We start from the raw sequence: 25,126 nt of genomic DNA on the forward strand, positions 1-25,126 counted from the left end.
TGGGACGGACGGCGGAGGACTCAGCTGGCTGCACTGACCAGCATGCTCTAGACTCCATTCTCTTGTGGAATGAGGAGAGGTATAGAGCTGTTTACACAAGCACTCTTAGATTGTATTGTACACACGAACCCATCTTCTGTATATAGGATATGAGGACCTAACACTGAGGTTCATAGGACTATGAAATATGTCTACACTAAGTTTGGGGTTCAAGTTCCTTTACTGGCTTTACCAAAGTTATTAACCACTTCCATACCAGGCCTATTCTGGCACTCCTCTCCTACATGTAAAAAAAATAAAAAAAACATTTTTTTTGCTAGAAAATTAGTCAGAACTCCCAAGCATTATATATGTTTGTTTTTTTTAGCAAAGAACCTAGGAGATCAAATGGCGGTCGTTGCAACTTTCTATGTCACACGGTATTTGCCCAGCAATATTTCAACCGCGTTTCATGAATAAAAAAACACTAAAGTTAGCTCAATTTTTTTGTATAATGTGAAAGATGATGTTATGCCGAGTAAATAGATACCTAACATGTCACACTTCAAAATTGAGCATGCTCGCAGAATGGCGACAAACTACAGTGCTTAAAAATCTCCAGAAGCAACATTTTAAATGCCGTTACTGTTTAGAGTTAGGCCCCTTTCACACTGACGATCCGTTCAGGCCCACCTGTCAGTTTTTCAGGCGGACCTGAATGGATGCTCCATAGACCTTTATGGAGCGTCGGATGTCAGCGGTGACATGTCCGCTGACATCCGACCCGCTCTGATCCGAAAAAGTGTGACGGAGGAAAAAGCAATTTTTCCATCCGTCTGCGGATCGGATCGGGTGACGACGGACACTGCGGCCCGTCGTCATCCGATCTCCCATATGGGAGGGCGGCACTGTGACAGGTCTGTCCCTGCGCAGTGTGCAGAGACGGACCTGTCATCTCCCTGCTCAGCGGGGATCGACGGAGTGATACCCGCTGAGCAAACGGATATCCACGGGGCGGATCAGCACTGATCCGCCCCGTGTGAAAGGACCCTTACAGAGGAGGTCTAGAATTATTGCTCTTTCTGTAGCGTTCACGGCAATACATCACACGTGTGGTGCAAACACTGTTTACATATGCGTGCACAACTTACGTATGTGTTCACTTCTGTGTGCGAGCAAGGAGGGATGGGGAGATTAAAAAAAATTTTTTTTTAATTATTTTATTTTTTATTTTTACACTGTTCCTTTTAATTTTTTTTTTTTGATCACTTTTGTTTCAATTACAAGGAATGTACATATCCTTTGTAATAGAAGTAAGCATGACAGGTCCTCTTTATGAAGAGATCTAGGGTCAAAAAGACCCCAGATCTTTCCTTTACCTTTAAAAGCATTAGAATAAAAAAAAGTTTTTTATCTTTTGCTTTAAAAAAAAATATTTACTTCCACCCTAGACCAGAAGTGAGGGATTTCGCTCCAGTCCATAGAGCCGATAAATGCCGATCTACTCTTTGATTACCTCTGTGACCAGCAGGTGGCACCTTCAGATATTTTCTCAGGCGAGCTGGCGGAAATGGTAAGATTGAGAGATACCGGAAAGCGATGGGAGGGGGGCATCCCCTCCCGCCGCTTCAGAAAGGGCTCCAGCAGCTCATGAGCCGCTTGTAATGCTTTCAAGAGAAAGCCAGCTATCGACTGAAAAAACTGTACCAGAGTTATGGCTGATATCTAATTCCGGTAAACCACTTGCAAACCGCAATGTATATATATGTATTGCAGTAGCTTATGTACAGCACACAGGGGACAGGAGTGTGTAATGCATAGTAGGGATCATGAGTACAATACAAAAAGAGTGCAGGAGTCAGGGGTGTGTAACATACAGTGTAGGGGTAAAGAGAGTTCAAAATTCCCCCCACAAGCAATACTCTTCCACACTTTACCCTTTCAGCAAAATTAACCACTACCTCTCCGGAAAAATAAAATCTAATCTTTATGCTCCCCTTCCCCCCACCAGAAAGAATAATTTCTCCCCCTCCCAGAACACCCCCCCCCCCCCAAAATAAAAACAAATGTTCCCCCTTCCTCAGCACAACTCCTTCTCCACCATCCCCAAAAACACCAGTCCTAGCATAATTCCCCCTTCTTTCCCATCCCAGCACTCATCCCTACCCTCCACAGTTCCCCCTCCTAATACAAATCCTCCTCCCCCCAAACACCTTTCAGAATAAATCCTCCTGTGCTCACTAAATCCTCCCTCCCATCACATGCCTCCATTCCAGTACAAATTTCCCCCATCTAATCTCTCAAATTCCACTTCTAGTACAAACCCTCTCCCCAAAAAATCCCCCTTCCCAGAGCAATTTCTCATCCCAGCTCAAATACCTCACCCCAAATCCCCCCAAGCATAAATCCCTTTTGCAGTACAAATCCTATCCCCTCAAATCCCTCCTCCCAACACAACATGCTCCCCATCCTGGAACAAATACTCAACCCTTGTCCACTTGAACACTGATCCTCTTTCCCCCAAGCCCCTCCTACACAAGTCCTTTTCCCAGTTCCATCTCAAATCCTGCCACCCAAATCCCCTTCCAAGTCCAAACTCTTCCCCTCCAATGGGGGGGGGGGGGGGTAAGAATTTATAGGGGGTAAGAATTTAAGTGCTAGGGGGTGCTTTGGAAGGGGAGAGGGCTTGTGCTATAGCAAGGGGGTGGGGGCAGATATGTGCTGGGTGGTGTTTTGGGAAGGGGAGAGCTAGGACTAGCAGGCGGGGGGGGGGCTGGATATGCAATGGGGGTGCATTAGGAGGGGGAAGAGCTAGGACTAGCAGGCGGGGGGGGGGCTGAATATGCAATGGGGGTGCTTTGGGAGGGGAGAGGGCTAGTGCTAGCAGGAGGGACAGATATGTGCTGGAGGGTGTAATAATATGAGAGAGAGAGACTTTCAAACAGAGCTTTTTCAAAAAAACTGCTCGCACAAAGTAGGGTAAGGGCAAGTGCTTGCGGGGGGGAGTCAGATATCTGCTGGGGGGGCTACTTTGGTAGATGAGAGTGATGGTGCCTGCAGGGTAGGGGTCAGATATATGCTGAGGGGGGCGCTATGAGAGGGGAGAGGGCTTATGCTAGAAGGGGGGTGGGAGGAGTCCAATATGTGCTGGGGGGTGCTTTTTGGAGAGGAGAGGACTAGTGCTAGCGAGGGGATGGGGGATCACATATGTCCTGGGGGGTGCTTTGGGAGGGTAGAGGGCTTGTGTTAGTTGGGGGAGGGGCAGATATGTGCTGGGGGTGTAATAGTTAGAGTGAGCACTCCAAAAAGGCAAAAAAAGCAGCTTGCACAAAGTAAGGTAATAGGTAGGTGGACGAAACGCATTGGGGGGGCCTTACGCGCTGACGTCACGCCACTGAATCGGATTGTGGCCCCTGAAGTGAGTTCATTGCATTCTGATATACTTTCCAGGTGGATTGCTTATACTTTCCGTGTGGATTGCTTATTTTATGTACTATTGGTCTTATTTTAATACTACACTATATACTATAAAATACTACACTTTATACTTTTTCTGTGTGGGCTTCATGGTATGAGCTTTATATGCAGAGAAAGGATCACCGGCACCTGAGCTATTGGAGTCTGATGAACATTGGGCGACATATGAATTGGATTTGTATTTGCTTATATATTTTATTTATATGGTGAGTGCATTGCAGAGATGGTGGACTGTTGGTGACAACGTGGATTATTTTTGCACTTGGGGACACGGCACATGCATTTATTAACCGCTTTCCGACCAGCCGCCATCATACTGTGGCAGGTCGGCGTGATCCCGTGAGCCGTCGTAGCTATACGTCAGCTCCTTTAAGGGGGATAGCAGGCACGCGCATGCACCCGCTGTACTGCAGGGGTGCCGATGCTTGTGGCCAATGGTCATAATGACCGCCGGCCATGAGCGATCGTATGCAAGAGAGGCACAACAGGGATGTGTGTGAGGAGAGACAGATTGTGAGTTCCTAGTAGCTAGGAATCACATTCTGTCATTTCCTCTAGGTCAGTCCCTTCCCCCCACAGTTAGAAACACACACAGGGAACACAATTAACCCCTTGATCGCCCCCTAGTGTTAACTCCTTCCCTGACAGTGACATTTTTACAGTAATCATTGATCAATGCATTTTTATAGCACTGATAGCTGTATAAATGCCAATGGTCCCAAAAATTTGTCAAAAGTGTCCGATGTGTCCGCCATAATGTCGCAGTTCCGATAAAAATCACAGATCACCGCCATTACAAGTATATAAAAAAAAAATGCTATAAAACTATCCCCTATTTTGTAGACTCTATAACTTTTGCGCAAACCAATCAATATACGTTTATTGCAATTTTTATCACCAAAAATATGTAGAAGAATACATATTAGCCTAAACTGAGAAAAAATGTGCTTTTTTAAAAAAAAAAATAGGGATATTTATTATAGCAAAAAGTACAAAATATTGTGTTTGTTTTTTTCAAAATTGTCGCTCTTTTTTTGTTTATAGCACAAAAAATAAAAACCGCAGAGATGATCAAATACCACCAAAAGAAAGCTCTATTTGTAGGAAAAAAAGACGTAAATTTTGTTTGGATTCAGCGCACCACAGCTGCGCAATTGCCTTTTTAAAGCGAAGCAGTGCCAAATCGCAAAAATGGCCTGGTCATTCGGCAGCCACATTTTCCGGGGTTGAAGTGGTTAAGGAGGAAGATTGATATTCATCCTTGCACCTCATTTTGGGACTTTGCACTATTAGTACTTTTTAAGGAGGAAGATTAATATTCATCTCTGCACATATTTTTGGAAGGGATTTTGTTTGCACTGTTAGCATTTTTTTAGGAGGAAGATCGATATTCATTTTTGCATTTGTTTCCACTACCTCAGGTTTCCCGTTGATAATTAACAATTACACTTTTTTTTACATTACAGTCTGGGATGCCTTGAGATTTTTCACACTTTTAAAAGGTTCCCACGACTGGAAAAAAAGAAACACTGCTCTAGATAACAATCCCTTGCATGTAATGCAGAAACCAAATCCACAGCAGAAAGAATGCATCTGGTAACTAGGCAACCAGCCTTCAAACTCCACAGTGCACAACACTGAAAGAAAGACGACTGCTTTCTCCAGTCAACACGCATACCTCTTCAACTTCTAACAAACTCACCTTCACAATGTAAGTTCTATTTTTTTTGTGATTTTGTAGTATTAATATTTTTTCAAGAGAAAGTAAAATGCGCCTTACTATAATGTGTTCTTTCACTCTTTAGTTCTCACGCTCAACTTTTTATTTCTCTTGTTTGTACAACTTGATAGAATTCACATTGTGTTAGTTATAGGTTTGCAGTTTGATTAGCTGTGTTAGTGCTACTGCAACACATCAAGGTAGTTAGTAAGTTGACAGTGTCAAATGTAATATAGTAGAAATGTAATAATCGGTTTTCATTTTTTTTGATTTTATCAATGATGCCTGCAAATGACCTTGAAAAGGTTCTGTTCCGGCATTTACATATACCCTATTTGCTGCATTGTGGGGGTTTAAGAGTTTAATCATATACACCAGGTGGCACATGAACTACTGATATACAACGTACTGTATGTGTTGTAGCAATAGCTTTTTCTAAATACAGGCATATCCCACTTTTAAGTACACAATGGTGTTTATTTACTAAAGCTGGAAAGTGCGAAATCAGGCTCACTTCTGCATAGAAACCAATGAGCTTCTAACCACAGCTTCTTCAATTAAGCTTTGGTAATAAAACCTGGAAGGTCATTGGTTCTTTGCAGAAGTGAGCCTGATTTTGCACTTTCCAGCTTTAGTAAATAAACCCCATTGTGTACTTAAAAGTGGGGTATGAACATGTTTGTTGTTTATCTCCAATAAACATTTATTAAACAAAAAAAAAAAAGTGGGGTATGAGATACTATAGCAGTAAAATAGCATGAACATGTTTACTACACATTGCTGTCTACAGTTTACCAAGTATACTCTAATGCAGCCATTCTCAACCAGGATTTGCATAGTAGTCCATTATGTGTCACTTACCTGACACAGGAGCCAGCGAAGTCACCGCTGTCCCCTGTAGTCCGGCGCATCCATCTTCTCGGTGGGTCTCGCTGCTCTGCCGCTGTCATTTGGCGAAGCCGAGATGACGTCACTCCCGTGCATGCGCACAGGAGCCGCCACACGCGGCATATCGCCGTTGACGGCGGTGCCTGTCTTTCGGCAAATATCTTCGAAACCGTGTAGGTTTAGGAGATATTTCTTGGACCTACAGGTAAGCCTTAATCTAGGCTTACCTGTAGGTCAAAGTGTGTTGTAAGGGTTTACAACCACTTTAATCTCAGTATAAATACAGCTGTTCTGTGAAGCAATCAGAGGTTTGTTAGAGAACCTTATTGAACAAATAGCATCAAAAGGCCAAGGAACATGCCGGACAGGTCAGAGATAAAGTTGTGGAGAAGTTTAAAGCGGGGTTAGGTTATTAAAAAAAATATCCCAAGCTTTGTTGAAGAAGGTGCTCTGGTCAGATGAGACCAAAATGGAATTTTTTGGCCTAAAAGCAAAACGCCATGTGTGGCGAAAAACTAACACTGCACATCACCCTGAACACACCACCCCCACCATTAAACATGGTGGTGGCAGCAACATGTTGTGGGAATGCTTTTCTTCAGCAGGGACAGGGAAGCTTGTCACAGTTGATGGGAAGATGGATGGAGCCAAGTACAGGGCAGTCTTATGCCCTGTACACACAGTCAGACTTTCCGACGACAAGATTTTGGCCCAAACTTGTCTTGCATACACACGATCGCACAAAGTTGTCGCAAAATCCGATCGTTCCGAACGCGGTGACGTACAACACATACGACGGGACTATAAACGGGCAAGTAGCCAATAGCTTTCGTCTTGTAATTTATTCTGAGCATGCATGGCACTTTGTCAGTCGGAATTGTCTACACACGACCGGAATTTAAATTATCAGATTTTGTTGTCGGAAAATTTTAGATCCAGCTTTCAAACTTTGTTTGAACGCGTTGTCAGAAAATCCGATCGTGTGTGGGCTCTATTGGACTTTTTCCGTCAGAATTTCCCACACACGATCGGATTTTCTGACAACGCGTTCCAATCGCACATTTTCCGTCGGAAAGTCCAACCGTGTGTACAGGTCTTAAGAAGAAAACCTGTTCGTTTTTTCCGACGGTTTTTGTCTGAAACCAGTGTTGCATACACACGGTCAGACAAAGTTGTCGGAAAATCCGATCGTTCAGAACGTGATGACAATCGTACATAACGACGGGACCACGTTCAGGCTAGTAGCCAATAGCTTCGGATCATGTTCGGATCAAACGATCGGATCATGTTGTTGGAAAATTTTATATCCAGCTCTCAAATTTTGTTGGTCGGACATTCCGACGGAAAAAGTCTGATGGAGCCCACACACGGTCGGATTATCCAACAACATGGTCCGATCGGACATTTTCTGTCGGAATGTCCGACAGTGTGTACGGGGGCTTAGAGTCTGCAAAAGACTTGAGGCCGGGTGGAGGTTCACCTTACAGCAGGACAATGATCCTAAACATACAGCCAGAGCTACAATGGAATGGTTTAGATCAAAGCATATTCATGTATTAGAATGGACCAATCAAAGTCCAGACCTAAATCCAAGCAAGAATCTGTGGCAAGACTTGAAAATTGCTGTTCCCAGATGCTCTCCATTTAATCTGACAGAGTTTGAGCTATTTTGCAAAGAAGAATGGGCAAAAATGTCACTCTCTAGATGTGCAAAGCTGGTAGAGACATACCCAAGAAAACTTGCAGCTGTAATTGCAGCAAAAGGTTGTTCTACAATGTATTGACTCAGGGGGGCTGAATACAAATGCACGCCACACTTTTCACATATTTATTTGTAAAAAAGTTTGAAAACAATTTTCTTTCCACTTCACATTTATTTGCCACTTTGTTTTGGTGTATCACATAAAATCCTAATAAAATACATTTAAGTTTTTGGTTGTAACATGACAAAATGTGGAACATTTCAAGGGTTGTGAATACTTTCTCAAGGCACTGTATATATATTCATGATAACGATTCGTAGTTTGGAAAGTTGTTTATTTATTGAATCTTTTAACACACACAATGACAATATCTTTTCTCCTCTGCTCAAATACAATACAACATCCTTCTCACTCCGTTCTCAGGAATGCACTTTGCCACTAATCCAACCTCCAGCACAAAAAGAATTAGCTAATTGGACTGTAAGATTTACTCTGAGTTGACCTTTTGTTTCATTAGACCTTTAACCAATGAACGAATCATATTGAATTCATTCATTATTTTTGTTAAAATTTATTTTGTATTCATTGAAATTAGTAATTTTTTTCTTTGGACATTCGGATGCATCCAAGTGTACGATGCAAAATTAGGCCACATTTAGATTTGTTACGAAACTAATTGCATAGGTCTACATTTTATGATACCTGCATAGCTCCACCAATTGCAGTAGTATCTGCATAAAACCAATAGAGTTGGAAGAACGGTTCAGGCCGAGCAAATATTCAGCTCAAACAACGCCTGTTCGCCCGTTCGGTGAACACCTGAATTTGTAGGGTGTTGCATGCTGGGTCGGTGATATGTCACAAGGGGGCAGGACAACCAGGTGACGTTGGCAGGTGGCTCTGCCCCTTACCTATGTAAGAACTGTCAAACGCGCGTCTGATCTTTTTTTAATAAAGGAATTGTCAAAAACCTGTCCACTGTTTTTATTTTTATTTTTTTTACACTTTTTAGGGTGAATGGGTAGGGGTACCCCATACTCATTCACATGGGGGAGAGGGTGGTATCTTGGGGCCCCCTTGTTAAAGGGGGCTTCTATATTCTGATAAGCCCCTTGCCCACAGACCCCCACAACCCCAGCCCAAGGATTTGGGGAAGAGACCCTTGTCCCCGTCAACGTGGGGACAAGGTACTTTGGTGTGGGTGGGGGGGGGCAGAACCAAAGAACCCACCCCCCCCCCATGTTGAGAGCATGTGGCCTGGTATGCTTCAGAAAACAGGGGCTCATTCTCCCCCCCCCCTTTCCTGGCCTGCCAGGCTGCGTGCTCCGATAAGGGAATGGTATGAATTTTGGAGTGGACCCCACTCTGTTTTTTTCTTTATTTCTTCCCCCTGTTCTGGTGACAGCTATCAGCTTGGCCTTATCCTCATTTTGTGCCCCCCTGACAACTGTCCCCCTGTGGGGACACAGAGAGCAATGATAATTTAATAGAGGTTCCAACCCTTTCCCACTCCTTATCTAAAACCGAAAAGAAATCGTTTTGACTGCCATTTTGGGGGACCTGTCAGCATACAAACATGGGGGCTGGCATTTCTGCCTTGTTTTTAAAGATTTAGACATCAGGGCTGTCATCTTTATTTAGTACCCCCTGATCCCCAGGTAAGGTGGGTTAATATTTACCCGAGGGCTGAGTCCTTGGCTAGTAATGAGGAATCAAGAAACATTGGGTACTAGTCATTTTAAGGGTTTTATCCTACTGGCAATTTACAGGAAGAGAACGGTATGGGCTGCAGATACCCAAAGCAATGCTTACAGACTCCAGATCCACTTCCAGCTTGTACAGTGTAAAGGTCTTTCAAGCTGACACTGGCAACACTGTAAATAGCACACCCAAGATGGCTTACAGATTTTTCAGTGCTTCATTCCAGGAGAGTCACCAGGCCCCTGTGATGATCCAGCGTCCATTTTTCTCCTTCCACTAGCAGATTCTCCATTCCTGGCTTTCAGTCTTGGTTCAGCTTTCTCCTTCTTAGTGGTTGGCCAGTTTGTGCCAAGTCCTAGCTTCCAATAGCAAGCACGGTAGATTCATCCTAGGCTGCAGGTCTAGGAGGTCAGATAACTTGATCGCACACATCCCCAGGCCAAAGCCTGGGGTAAAGAGACTCTTACAAGTTCAGCCCCAGATATTTATGTCTTCCCCTTAATGTGCCACTGGTAATAGGCATCCTAGTGGCTGGCCAGAGGGAGCATAAATATTCATAATCCAACATTACTGTGGCCTCTCACTTTATTGCCAGAGCTACAGTACCAGTGACACTTACTGTCAGCAGGTACAAAAAACAGCAATACCGAGCCTAGGGAGGATCAAATGAGTACAGACTACAAATCAGCCTGGACTGTTTACCTCCCAGCAAGGAAAGTGATTGTAAACCTTTTCATATACCTAGTGAAGGAGCTATCCTCAGGTAAAACACAGAAGTAAAACAAATCCTCCTACATAAGTTGTATCTGTTTATCTGCTTTCTTTTCTTCTTTATATTTGTTCAACATGTTGAATTTATAAGCTTGTCTGAGAGTTCATAAAAAAAGGTGACGGCGAGTGAGAAGTGAGGAGAGCTCTGAGAGCTGATTGTAGGAAAGAGACACCCCCCCCCCCTTCACACAGCACATAGGAACAGAGCTGAGACTGTCAATCTGCTGAAGGTCCCTCCCCTGTCACCTTTTTTCTCCTGGGGTCAGGAAAACTTGTCAGAAGTGACTCATGTTGATAGCAGACACAATTTACACTAAATGCTTTCAATTGAGGTGAGTATACACAATAGTGGGAAATACTTTGTTCATAATTGTCAGGAAGGGCTTGCTGGGAACAGTAGTTCTACACAAGCTGGTGTGCGATTGTGGGTGCTTATGCACATGTGCGAACATGCACGTGCGCTCACAGGAGCCAGACGGGCTATTTAGACTCAGCTGTTACACTGAAGCTTTGCTGTCTGATCTACGACATTCTCTGTGAGTTACTTGCTTGTCTGATCTGTTCCTGTGATTACCCATCTTGCCCTGTGACTACCTTTGCTATCCGCCTACATCTGACCCTGCCCTGTCTACACCTGCCTTATCCTCTGGTTCATTCGTGCCTGCCGGTTACTGACCCGGCTTGTCCAGTGATTCTGCTCCTGTCTCCTGCATCTGTCCCAGTACTGTCTGACCTTCCTGTGTTCAAGTCCCTGGAACCTCCTCTCTGTATCCTGTGTGTGGCTTCCTGACATAAGCCTGTTCCAGTTTTCAGCCAAGTCTGCTGTCTCCAGTCTGCTGACTTCCAACCACAGCATCATCCGGAACTCCAGAACTACTTCCCAGCTATTGATCCTGCCAGGTGCTCGTGCTACCCTGTACTCCTGTGCCTCACTCTATCAGGGGCCGCGAGTCAGGGGCGTAAGAGAGGCCTCTGCATATCGGGCTCATCTACTAGGTACATGACAATAATTCATGTCTCAGGTTTCCAGCTTTACACTTTATTTAGATAGTCTCTCCTGCTTAGGGCAGGATGGCTACACTTGTGTTTGGATTTTAGCTGTAACTTGGGGTATTGGCTATAATGTAGAATATCAGTAGCATTCTCAGACAGTTTCAGCAAAAAGTATGTAAGTAGTGGCAGTAATAAAATAATGTATTTTTGTAACTTTCCTTTTATATACCAGAAAAGAAGTAATGTCATGATGGTGCAAACAGGACCAGTGTACTTCTATGACCAGGTAAGTTTCACAACCTTGGTCAGTTGTATTACAGTACATTAGTCTGATGATAATAAAATACATTTGACAAGAAAATGTTATAGTTTTGGGTATGAATTTGTTTACGACTATTGAATTTTCTGTTTTAAAAGTAGATGAAGTTAGGGTCAATGGATAGGTAATGAAGTGATAGGTAAATGTTATGGTGCAGGTTAAGTGTTATGGGCTAATGTTAAAGCTGAATTCCAGGCAGATAAAAATGGCACAGATTAATGCAACTCTGTGTTGATTAATTCACCACAACATTTATACTTTAAATGCCATGTAAGAACATGGACTGACTTGGTTTCAGAGAAAGACCAAGTCCACTCCCTGGCTAGACAGGACCCAGGAAATCTCAGGACTGAATAGACATTAAGAGAAGTCCTTTGGCAGGTAAAGCGTCTGTCCTATATTTATTCGGTCTGTGTTAGTTTGCTGTTTGCCTGAAGTTCAGCTATATTGCTGGCCTCACGCATAACAATTCTAAGGCAATTCTAACAAGTTTTCAATGGAAAAATACAACCAAATGGATCAAGTTAACCTACCACTGCACCAACACTGTACATCATTTGATGGTGTCAGTAGAAACTGTTGGTGGTAGGTCACATTAAAAGTTGGTTGAGCATAGGTGAATTCCTTGAACATGGTCATGTGTGGAGCCAAGCTTGGGACAATTTTTATTACATTTCAACCACTTTCCATTCACAAGGAATACCATATATGATCACATGTAATTGCCAGAAACTAAGCAATCTACTACCCACAAGTTTGATTGACATCCAAAATGTGGTTGATTGTGAATGGAAAACAGAGCAATAAATTGACAGCTTTAATACAATTTGTTCACAGACCAAATCAAGCATGAAAAAACTATGGCCGTTTTGCTGAAGCAATTCGATTTTTCCAGCAATTTTGATTCCATCTCCTTGTGGTAGATCAAAAGCACCATTATATGTATTTAACTGTTCTATCAATTTTCCACGTGTATGGCCAGTAGGAGGTAGCTCTTATGCTTTACTTTGAACAAGCAAAAAAAAACCTCCTAATGCGATATAGAAATAGTAACTGAAGTGGAGATTATTAGCTGTGCTGTCAGCAAGAAGGATGTTCATTTTTGCCAACTGTCAAATTGGTCATTGCTAATCCTCATATCAGAACCTGATAATTGTTATCAAAGTGTATATGGCTCATTAACCCCTTAGTGAGGGTAAAACAAATGTTAATGCCTGAACACATTTTTGCAACTTTGACATGCGTTAGTAAAATTGTAGATGTTATCATCGACTTTGTGTACCCAGGTAAATTATACCTTGTTTTTTTCAGGACAATTTTAGCTTTTATTTGGTGTTAAATGGTAATAGATATCTCCTGATTATTTTTTTTTTATTATACAGGGTAAACTGGCCCAAAATAGTAAAAATTTAGCTGTATATTTCTTGCTATTACCATAACTAACCACCAAAGAACAACCCAAAATAAATGTCCCTGTTCCTGGTGATCGTAGTGATGCCCCATATGTGTATGTTAGTTTGCACCTGTAGTAGGACCCAGAAACAATAGTGCACATTTTGCTTTTTTCTATCCTATGTAAAACACACCGACACTAACTGATCCAAATATAAAATTTTTTTTTTTTTTAAATCATACCCAAAATATACTGACCTTGGCACTAACCTAGATCAAACCTTGATATAGCATTCTGTTTTCTTTACTTTTTTTTTATTTACACACTTGTGTTTGTTTACATGTTTCCCTCCATGCAGAAGGGAAAGTAAACCGGGTCCCAATCATTAGTATGAAATCTGGGGCTCTCGGTGATCGCCCAGTCTCTGTGTTAGGTAAATACTGTGCAGCACGCTCCCAGCACAAAGAGCGATATGCAGATATGCGGCCTCGTGGTTAAAGACCCACTTCCGTGAGACTGCGTATGAGTGCATGGTGAGCAGGAAGGGGTTAAGGGCAAACCATTATAATAACCTCTTCCTGAAGGGATAGTACAATGTACTTTCTGATGTTATGGGGTTGATTTACTAAGGGCAAATAGACCATTCACTTGGCAAGGGAAGTTGCACTTTGTAAGTGAACAGAGTTTACTGAATGAAGTTCTGATGACTTCCACAATCCAATCACAGGCAAGCAAAAAAAAATATTTTTTTCTTGTACCTAATTGGGTATTCATTGAAAAGTGAAATTTCATCGTATTCACTAAGCTCTGGGGAAAATTCCTTTGCAGTGCAATTTCCCTTGTAAAATAAACAGCTATTTGTCTTTAATAAATCAATCCCTATATTTCTGACTTAAAGCTGGGTCTAGATGGCCACTGTAGGCACCTGCAGTTTTTCCAATGCTTTTCTATATTGTAGAAGAAATATCCTTTTCTTTGTATTAGCTAAAAACCAGGACAGTTAAGCGAAGTAAGAAGATCCCTGAAGAATTACCTTCTGATATGAAATACTTAAACATTAATCCTCGTCTAGCCAACTTCATTAACAGGTAAGAAACTACTTGGAGTTCTCAGCCAAACTCAGTAAATCCTGACCTTACATTTTTAAAGTAACCCTACGTGGTCACTTCTAAGCAAAGCATTGCACCTTGACTATTTGAAATGACCAGTTTGTCAAATTTGTATCTAATCTTTGTCTTTTGAAAATCAGCCCATGCATTGAAACAGCTCCTTGTTTGTTATTTACTGGATTTTCTGACCTAAGAACCATGGCAGCTGGAAGTATGTGAGATACTGCCACTTTAGGTTGGCAGTCTGAATATTAACCACTTAAGCCCTGGACCATTTTGCAGGCCAAAGACCAGAGCACTTTTTGCGATTCGGCACTGCATCGATTTAACGGACAATTGCGCGGTCATGCGACTTGGCTCCCAAAAGAAATTGACGTCTTTTTTTTCCCACAAATAGAGCTTTCTTTTGGTAGTATTTGATCACCCCCTGACGTTTTTATTTTTTGCGCTATAAACAAAAAAAAGCAACAATTTTGAAAAAAACTTGTTATTCTTTTACATTTTGCTATAATAAATATCCCCCAAATATATATATAAAAAAAGTTGTTTTCCTCAGTTTAGGCCGATAGGTATTCTTCTACATATTTTTGGTAAAATAAATTGCAATAAGCGATTATTGATTGGTTTGCGCAAAAGTTATAGCGTTTACAAAATAGGGGATAGTTTTATGGCATTTTTATTAATATATATATATATTTTTTTACTAGTAATGGTAGCGATCAGCGATTTTTGTCATGACTGCGACATTATGGCGGACACATCAGACATTTTTGACACATTTTTGGGACCATTGTCATTTATACAGCAATCAGTGCTATACAAATGCACTGATTCCTGTGTAAATGACACTGGCTGTGAAGGGGTTTACCTCTAGGTGGCAGTGTAGGGGTTAAGTGAGCCCTGGGGAGTGTTTCTAACTGTGGGGAGGCGTGGCTGTGTATGGCACGTCACTGATCTCTGCTCCAATCACAAGGAGCAGAGATCAGTGACACTGTCACTAGGCAGAATGGGGAGATGCTTGTTTACATTAGCATCTCCCCGTTCTTCTTCCCTGTGGCGATCGAGTCCAGGGGACCCGCGATCAAACTCACGGAGGTCCCGACCAGCACATGCCGCACGGCAGCAAATTTAAAGGGACATACCTGTACACCCATTTGCCTGTCCATGCCATTCTGCCGCCGTATATCGGCGTGCACCTGTCGGCATGTGATTAAAGCGGTATTAAACCAAAAAAACAAAAATTTTATATATTGCAATTTACCAATCCTTATATGTGGTGGCTGCATTGGTTTTCCTCCCCCCCCCCCCCCCCCCTCTATTGTCACTTGGTGATCTGACCAACAACAGACTTCTTTTCTTAAGACCCCTTTCATACTGTGAAAACCATAACGTTGGCGGTAAAACGCTGCTATTTTTAGCGGCGTTTTACTGTCGGATTTGCGGTGCATTTTGGCCGATAGCGGGGCACTTTTAACCCCCACTATCGGTCAAGATAGGTTTAAAACCACCCGCAATGCACCGCAATAGCAGCGTTTTGCCAGCAGTATAGCCGCGCTGCCCCATTGATTTTAATGGAGAGCAGTGGTGGAGGAGCGGTAAACACACCGCTCCAAAGAAGCTGCTGGCAGCACTTTTCCTGACGTCCCACCAGTGCACCGCTCCAGTGTGAAAGCCCGAGGGCTTTCACACTGGAGACAATGGAACCGCCATTTGAGGGGCGGATTGCAGGCACTATTTTTAATGCTATAGTGCCTGCAAAACGTCCTTGGTTTGAAAGGGGTCTTAGAGTGGACGAAGGAGCAATAGAAACTCCTATGGACAGCAGCATTGCCAGTCTGGGGGGAGTGTAGTGTTAGATGCACTAGCAGATTTGTATACACTAATAAATGTAATAATATTATATTGATAATACTATACAGGATTTATATAGTGCCATTGGTTTGCGCAGTGCTTTACAACATGAGGATAGATAGTACAGTTACAATACAATTCAACAGAGGAGAAATTAGTGGGCCCTGCTTGTTAAAGCTTATAATCTAAAAGGGGGGGTCAAGGGATACAAAAGATAATAATTGTAGGGGATAGGCTGATGGAGAACATAAGTACGGTTATTAGGTGGAGGTGGGATAGGTTTCTCTGAATAGAAGAGTTTTAAGGGATCACCCAAAAGTGGACAGAGTAAGAGACAGTCAGACAGATTGGGATAGGGAGTTCCAGAGGATGGGGAGGCTCAAGAGATGTCTTGGAGGTGAGCATGGGTGGAGAAACAAAGAGAACGATTTGGTTGGTATTTTGACAGTAGGCAAGTGATGTAGCTGGGGGCTGAGTTGTGAGTGGCTTTGTAAGTTGTCATTAGTACTTTGAATATAATTTGTTGGGTGAGCGGAAGCCAATGGAGAGGTTGGCAAGGAGGGGGCAGACACTGAATGGTTGGTAAGGTGGATGAGTCTGGTAGCAGCATTCATGATGGACTGAAGAAGGAATAGCCTATGTTAAGGTAAGCCAATGAAAAGGGATTAGCAGTAGTCGAGGCGAGAGATAACCAGGCAGGGAATTAGGTGCTTTGTGGTGGTGTCATTGGTTGGGAATGAATAAACAATACTACGGCGCACTCATGCAAAAATTACATTAAACTCCTACAAGGCTATTTAAAACACCTGAACATTTTTAAAAATGTGGGGATTTGGTCACACTATATGGTGCTTAAGCCCACTTACTGCATTAAAAGTACCCCATTATCAGTGGGTCCTACGCTATCCATAGAATGGAAGATCCTGCTTCTCTGAACCATGGGAAAATAAACTCCTCTATATGGGAGAACTAAAGGACTCCTCCTATAACACTGGTGGACACTAATAAGAGTCAATGAAGTGCTCCTGTCCAAAGGGATTTTGTCAGAATCCAATACAATATAATATTTGTTCTGTTTACATGGTTTTATGGCTGCACTATCTTTAATGCATCTTTTAGGGTGTGCCCCCCAAATCTTTGTTTGTCTATTGGTTAGGAAGGGGCACATTTTGGAGATGTTGCGGAGGCTGAGGCAGCAAGATTTGAACAGTGATTGGATGTGGAGTCAAAAGGATAGTTCGGAATCCAGGATTACACCTAGTACCCTGGCATGCGGGGGCGGGTTGATGGTTGCGTCATTGATCTTAACAGAGAAGTCAGGGGAAGGGGCACATGGGGCAGGAAATATTACTGTATGAGCTCAGTTTTGGACAGTTGAGTTGAGTTTGAGGAAATAGTGTGACATCCACACTGATATGTCTGTTAGTAAATTAGTGATGCGTGAGGAGACTGATGGAGTGAGCTGACGGGTAGAAACATAGATTTGGGTATCATCAGCAAAGAAATGGTATAGCTGACCAAGGGAGGAGGTGTAGTTTGAGAATAGGAGAGGTTACAGCAGTGACAAGCAAATATTTTTTTCTATTTGGGATAAAGACTTTATATAAATAAAAGCTGACCATTTTAACCACTCGCTGATCGCATAACTTAGTTATACAGCAGCAGAGCCTAGTACATGATCCGGCATTTCCGGGGTAAAGGGGGCACGTGCGTGAGCCACTGGCGCCACAGCTGCGCTGTGATTAGACTCACACAGCACAAGCAGATCAGCAGGTATTGGCCAAATGATATCCAACGGCTGATCGGAGAGGGGAGATACAGAACAGAATATGTCCTGTCAGCAGGCATGTGATGGATTTTTGCAATGCAGGAAAGATAATCCATCAGATCCCTTTGTAAAAACAACACACATAGTACACAAAAACGCTGGTTAGGCACACATTTAACCCTTTGATCGCCCTAGATGTTTAACCTCTTCCCAGCCAGCATTGATCACTGGTTCCCACAAAGTGTCAAAAGTATTAATTAGTGTCAGACTGGCCGCCGCAATATCACAGTCCCACTATAAGTCGCTGATCGCCGACATTACTAGTATAAAAAAGAAATAAAATTCCAGTATATATCCCATAGTTTGTAGTCACTATAACTTTTGTGCAAACCAAGCAATATACGCTTATTGGGATTTTTTACCAAAAATGTGTAGCAGAATACATAATGTCCCAAATTTATGAAGAAATTAAATTTTTAATTTTTTTTTACTGGATAGGTTTTATAGCAGAAAGTAAAAAATATATATATTTTTTATTTCAAAATTGTCAATTTTTTTTTTGTTTAACGCGCAAAAAATAAAAAGAGGTGTTTAAAGAGATCTTTATATGTGAGAGAAAAAAAAATGACATACCGTATATACTCGAGTATAGGCCGACCCGAATATAAGCCGAGGCCCCCAATTTACCCCCAAAAAAACTGGCAAACTTATTGACTCGTGTATAAGCCGAGGGTGAGACATGCCTGTCCATCCCTGTGTGTGTGTCCGTCCATCCCTGTGTGTCCGTCCATCCCTGTGTGTCCGTCCATCCCTGTGTGTCCGTCCATCCCTGTGTGTCCGTCCATCCATCCCTGTGTGTGTGTGTGTCCATCCATCCATCCATCCCTGTGTGTGTGTGTCTCCATCCATCCATCCATCCATCCCTGTGTGTGTGTGTCTCCATCCATCCATCCATCCATCCATCCCTGTGTGTGTGTGTCTCCATCCATCCATCCATCCATCCCTGTGTGTGTCTCCATCCATGTGTGTGTGTGTGTGTGTGTGTGTGTGTGTGTGTGTGTGTGTGTGTGTGTGTGTGTGTGTGTCCAGCCTACCTTTGTCCCGAGCCTCCGTCCCGTGCCTTGCCTCCTTGCCTCCGTCCCGTGCCGTGCCTTGCCTTGCCTCCTTGCATCCGTCCCGTGTCGTGCCTTGCCTTGCCTTGCCCCCGTCCCGTCCCGTCCCGTGCCGTCCCGTGCCCTCTTCGTCGGCGGCCATTGTAAAGTTCAAAAGCTGCGCCGCCGCCTTCGCCTGTGATAGGCGGAACACTGAATTTCCCAGCAGCCTGTGTTCCGCCTATCACAGACGTCGTATCATCCTCGTCCGTAGTACGAGGATGATACGACGTCCGTGATAGGCGGAACACAGGCTGCTGGGAAATTCAGTGTTCCGCCTATCACAGGCGAAGGCGGAGCCGGAGGCGCGGCTTTTGAATAGAATGGCCGCTGTCTGTCTGCTCGACACGCTGATCGAGCGGGCAGACAGCGATGACTCGAGTATAAGCCGAGGGGGGCACTTTCAGCCTCAAAAAAGAGGCTGAAAATCTCGGCTTATACTCGAGTATATACGGTACATTTCTTTTGGGTACAGGGTTGCAGGACTGTGCACTTGTCAGTTAAAGTAATAAGAAATGTAAAAAAAGACACAGAATTTGTGCTAAAAGGTATGTGGAGTCCAAAAACAAAAACACACTGTCCAAGGAATTCTCCTGACACCACTCTTCTTGCAGCTCTGTGATCAGCGGGAGACTGACAGCTGTTAAAATATAAAGAGAGATACGAGAGCATGGGCTCATGGTGCAAAAAACTTTGTATATAGAAGAATATATATAAGTTCAATAAAAATTGGATTAAAATATATTTACATATTCATATATCTTGCATTATTGTGCAATTTGTTCAACCATTTTCTTTTTGGTAAATTCCTTTTTACTGGATTGCTTTTAACTGAATTGCTTTTCAGCAGATTACTCTTTTTTACGGGAAATTTATGTATAACCCCTAGAGGATATGAATATATATATATATATATATATATATATATATATATATATATGTATATATATACCGTATATACTCGAGTATAGGCCGACCCGAATATAAGCCGAGGCCCCCAATTTACCCCCAAAAAAACTGGCAAACTTATTGACTCGTGTATAAGCCGAGGGTAAGACATGCCTGTCCATCCCTGTGTGTGTGTCCGTCCATCCCTGTGTGTCCGTCCATCCCTGTGTGTCCGTCCATCCCTGTGTGTCCGTCCATCCATCCCTGTGTGTGTGTGTGTCCATCCATCCATCCATCCCTGTGTGTGTGTGTCTCCATCCATCCATCCATCCATCCCTGTGTGTGTGTGTCTCCATCCATCCATCCATCCCTGTGTGTGTGTGTATCCATCCGTGTGTGTGTGTGTGTGTGTGTGTGTGTGTGTGTGTGTGTGTGTGTGTGTCCAGCCTACCTGTGTCCCGAGCCTTTGTCCCGAGCCTCCGTCCCGTGCCTTGCCTCCTTGCCTCCGTGCCTCGCCGCCGTGCCTTGCCTCCGTCCCGTCCCGTCCCGTCCCGTGCCGTGCCTTGCCTTGCCTCCGTCCCGTGCCCTCTTCGTCGGCGCCTCGGCGGCCATTGTAAAATTCAAAAGCTGCGCCGCCGCCTTCGCCTGTGATAGGCGGAACACTGAATTTCCCAGCAGCCTGTGTTCCGCCTATCACGTACATCGTATCATCCTCGTCCGTAGTACGAGGATGATACGATGTCCGTGATAGGCGGAACACAGGCTGCTGGGAAATTCAGTGTTCCGCCTATCACAGGCGAAGGCGGAGCCGGAGGCGCGGCTTTTGAATTATAGAATGGCCGCTGTCTGTCTGCTCGACACGCTGATCGAGCGGGCAGACAGCGATGACTCGAGTATAAGCCCAGGGGGGCACTTTCAGCCTCAAAAAAGAGGCTGAAAATCTCGGCTTATACTCGAGTATATACGGTATATATATATATATATATATATATATATATATATATATATATATATATATAAATCTATCCTTATCTATTCTATTCTATTTATTCATTAGTAAAATAATACTGGAAATAAAGCTTCAAAAGCAAAATTCAAAAAAAAATATAAAAATATAATCAATGTCAATGTTTTGAAAAATACATCTCAAAAACAACATATGTGCAATTTTGGCCTGGATATGGCTGAGTGAAGCAGCACTTTGTGAGAGCTCCTGGCTTCACCCTGCACTTCCCGGTTAAACCAACCACATGCCACCGGTAAGCTATCAGCAAAAAGGCAAAGAACAAAGCAGCGACCCATTCCAGCACGTCAAAATGCATAAGACATCCATGAAGTAAGAGACGAAATGAATGTGACCGAGTGAGCGGCTAGTGAATCCTGCTGGTGGAGGCTGTTACACGATCACCTTGTTTATCATCCATAGAATCACTGTTTTGGACACTTGATGGTGTTTTTTCTGAATATCAATTTTATGGACTCTCTTATCATTTTTTTAGATTTATTACGTTTTCTGTTTGCTTATGCGCTGCACTGCCTTTTTACTATATTTATATTTTGGGATTTGATATTTTGACCCTCAGTATTCAGCTGCTGTTTGATGTTAGTATTTTTTGCGCTGATTGATTTGCTTTTCACATATGTGCCAAATGCATATGATGGGCACAGTGGCTGTAAGATGGGCACAGGCTGCATATGATGGGCACAGAGGCTGTATGATTGGCACAGAGGCTGTATGATTGGCACAGAGGCTGCATATGATAGGCACAGGCTGCATATGATGGGCATAGGTTGCATATGATGGACATAGGTTGCATATGATGGACATAGAGGCTGAATATGATGGGTACAGCAGCTGAATTTTATGGACACAGTGGCTGCATTTGATGGGCACAATGACTGCATTTTATGGGGTACAGTGGCTGCATTTTTTGGGGCACAATGAGGCTGCAATTGATGTTTTTTTCCCAGAATTTTTCAGTTTGTTTGCGCCCCCACCCCCCAAAAAAATTGTAAGCACCGGCCACCACTGCCCCCCCCAGCACATATCTAACTCTCCCCACCCCCCTGATAGCACTAGCCCTCTCCCCGGGACATATCTGACCCCTGTATTCTATGCAGAACACTCACAATTCAGCCACATGCACTGTTTGCTGCTGCGAGCTATGGGCCACATTAATACTCTCTTTCAGGTCACCAAAAGTGTCCCAGGTCTTTTACAGTCTTATAGCCTATACCTCCCAAAAAATGCAGCCACTAAAGTATTCAGGTTTGGCTTGAAGAAAAGGTGGCAACTCTAGGACTACTGTTTGGGGTTCGTGCTACTACCGGGGAGGCTTGAGGGTCATGGCAGAGATGGCCCTATATACACTCGGTGGGGACTCAGATTCAGATTGCCATCCAAGCATAACCTTATGTCAAATTTATGTTCAGTGCATGCCTGTTGTTATCACACGTTTCGTTACAACTGGTATCTGCATACCGTTAAGTTACGTAGAATAATTTCCATTGCTGGGAGGGGCAGGATGGGTTGGGGGCTCCCTTCCCTTCTCTGTCTAACAGCTCCTCCACATAGGACTGCTCTCAACTCCCAGTTGCTTACTGGAGAGTGTCTTAGTGAGGATTTGCTACTGATACTGTTTAGACTGCGGCTGTTTGCTCTAGTAGCAGCCTCCTATTTTCTTGGTATACCTAACCCTCTATACTACCCTTCTGCACTCATACTTTCTTATCTTTCTCTCCTGTTCTTGACTATCACCGCTCCTATATCCTATCCCTGTCCCTCCCTTCCCCCCTCCTTCTCTTCCAGTTGCTCTCCCTGTTAGATTCCACGAACATGGATGAACTTAGAATAATTTCACTCAATGCAAAAGGACTCAACGTCCCTGAAAATAGACGATGCTCCTAAATGACATGCACCGCCTTAAAGCAGACATCACCTTAATACAGGAAACACACTTTAGAAATGACAAACTGCCCATACTCAGGAACAAATTTTTCGCCAGGACATATCATTCTACATACTCAGCAGCTAAGGCTCGGGGTGTACCCATCCTATTGTCAGAACGGATACCCTGGACGCACCTTGACATACAGACAGACCCTGCAGGTCACCACCTATTTTTAAATGGCATGAACCGCAGTGTCAAGGTGACACTAGCGAACCTCTCTGCCCAATAGTCATCAAGGCCTCTTCCTTAATCACCTTGAAAAACTCCTGAAATTTGCAGAAGGCCAGCTAATCATTGGGGGACTTCAACATCCCTCTGATCCCCACAGAGGACACTTCATCGGGATCTTCCTGGGTCCACTTTAAAGCCAGGGCAGCACTCCAAGTCTGTTGCAAAAAATCATACAAGTCGGGCAATAAATGTGGTAGACTGTCGGCTCAGTCCCTTCACACACAGAAACTAGCATCTTACATACCACACATTATATCCCTGGCAGGCCTCGAAACCACCCAACCTCAGCAAATCACACGGGAATTAAAATCTTGCTATGAATCTCTTTACAACCTGCGAACAACTACCCCGCCCCAAATGCAAATGGCAGAATACATATCTTCCTCTCAGATGCCTCCACTACCGGCTGATATGAGTAAATTACTGGAAGATCTCATTATATTATTTGAACTCCAACTAGCCATAGGACACACTAAACCAGGGAAAACACCAGGGCCAGACGGCCTCACGTTTCAATACTACAAATCCTTGCTCCTCTCTCGGAAACTGCTTAGTTAAACTATTCAATGACCTAGGCAAGGGGTAAAACATTCTATTCTTCAAGCCCAAATTTCAGTGATCCCAAAGAAAGTGTGTGGGAACAGCCTGTATCTCTATTGAATACCGACCTTAAATGATTTACTAAAATCAGAGCAACCAGACTACAGCACCACTTACCTTACCTGATCCATCTGAACCAAGTAGTCTTTGTACCACCTAGAGAAGCCAGAGACAATATGACTAAAATCCTCAATCTGTGTGTTTATTGGGACAGATGCGGAAAAGGCCTTTGATCGGGTACTGGCCCTTTATGTTCGTGGTCCTACGACATTCAGATTTGGGGAACAATATGCTCAACTGGATTTCTTCCATTTACACTTGCCCGTCAGCCAGGATCAGGGCCAATGGAGTGCTCTCCAACCCCTTTACGATTGCTAACGGAACTAGACAGGGATGCCCGCTATTGCTATCACCTCTCCTTTTTTCCTTATCCATGGGACCTTTTCTGTGTCATGTGCGGTTTAATCCAGATATCTCTGGTATTAAAGTGGGACACTCACAACAAAAAGTATCAGCATATGGAGACGATATGATGTTTTCACTTACGAATCAATCATCTTCCTCCCAAACGTACCAAACCACAAGAGATGGGGGTTGGTATATCACAACAACATCTTCTACACCAGGGATCCTCAAACTACGGCCCTCCAGCTGTTGCAAAACTACACATCCCATGAGGCATTGTGCAGCTCTGACATTCACAGACATGACTAGGCATGATGGGAATTGTAGTTCCTGAACAACTGGAGGGCCGTAGTTTGAAGACCCATGTTCTACACCTTAAAGCGAGCTTTAAATTAAGATGGACGGAAAATGCTCAGAAATATTTAGGCACGTTCATCCCCCGAGGTTCTCAAAACTTTTCAATCTTAACTTCCCTCCTCTCCTGAAAACGGTTAGGAACCTTCTTAACACTTGGCACACTGGCCTCCACTCATGGCTCGGCCGCTGTAACATACTTAAAATGAGTATTCTCCCTACATTTTTGTATCCCGCATGTAACTTTAAACAAAGACAATCAATGTTCATAGAATTAATTTGTGCCCGCAAAGGACCACGTCTCAGCAGGACTTACTAACCATGCAACACATCTAAGTAGGCTAATAGACTGGTGCCGACACCAGGAGACCAAGCTATGGCCTCAATTGGAGCAAGCCCAAAGTGTCACTCCCCTACATAGGGCACCGTGGTGCTACGCATCGCTACCCACTAATATTAAACGGCATCCTCTTATCTACAGGGAAACGACACAGACGCATCTCTACTTTGCGACAAACTTACTGGGTCATGCTATAACCTAGCTACTCTGTGGAACCCCCTTTTTTTTTTACTCTTCTCCTAACTTTAGATTTCCTTTCCCCCCACCTACTGTCTATGCTATTTCTTTCTACTCTTAGTACTTCAGATAAAATGAAAACTGTAAGGGACGAGGCTCACGGAATAGCACTATATTGTCTCACCACACATACAAACATGCTCTCATAGGGTAAGGGAGTGCACAATATGCCTAGTAGAATTTTATATCAAGAAGATTTGACCTACTATACACTCTGGAAATCAATTGAATCTCCATCATGAATCTCTCCTCTCCTGTAATAGTACAAACTGTTATGAGGTGTAGCACCACATATGT

At 43.4% G+C, this 25,126-nt stretch overlaps 1 protein-coding gene across 1 annotated transcript in view; it reads left to right on the top strand.

Moving 5' to 3' along the window:
- The window catches only part of LOC143961094 (uncharacterized), a 76,355-nt gene continuing 51,229 nt past the window's right edge, over nucleotides 1-25,126 (top strand). The window contains exons 1-4 of the mRNA XM_077470259.1: nucleotides 1-79; nucleotides 4,923-5,167; nucleotides 11,465-11,518; nucleotides 13,929-14,032. Of these exons, the coding sequence (XP_077326385.1) occupies nucleotides 11,480-11,518; nucleotides 13,929-14,032 (143 nt within the window). The 5' untranslated portion in view covers nucleotides 1-79; nucleotides 4,923-5,167; nucleotides 11,465-11,479. The remainder of the gene's footprint in view (nucleotides 80-4,922; nucleotides 5,168-11,464; nucleotides 11,519-13,928; nucleotides 14,033-25,126) is intronic.

The sequence above is a fragment of the Lithobates pipiens genome, unplaced genomic scaffold (assembly GCF_037356315.1).
Source record: "Lithobates pipiens isolate NorthernLeopardFrog02 unplaced genomic scaffold, aLitPip1_a1.2 Scaffold_8, whole genome shotgun sequence".
Taxonomy (NCBI): Eukaryota; Metazoa; Chordata; class Amphibia; order Anura; family Ranidae; genus Lithobates; species Lithobates pipiens.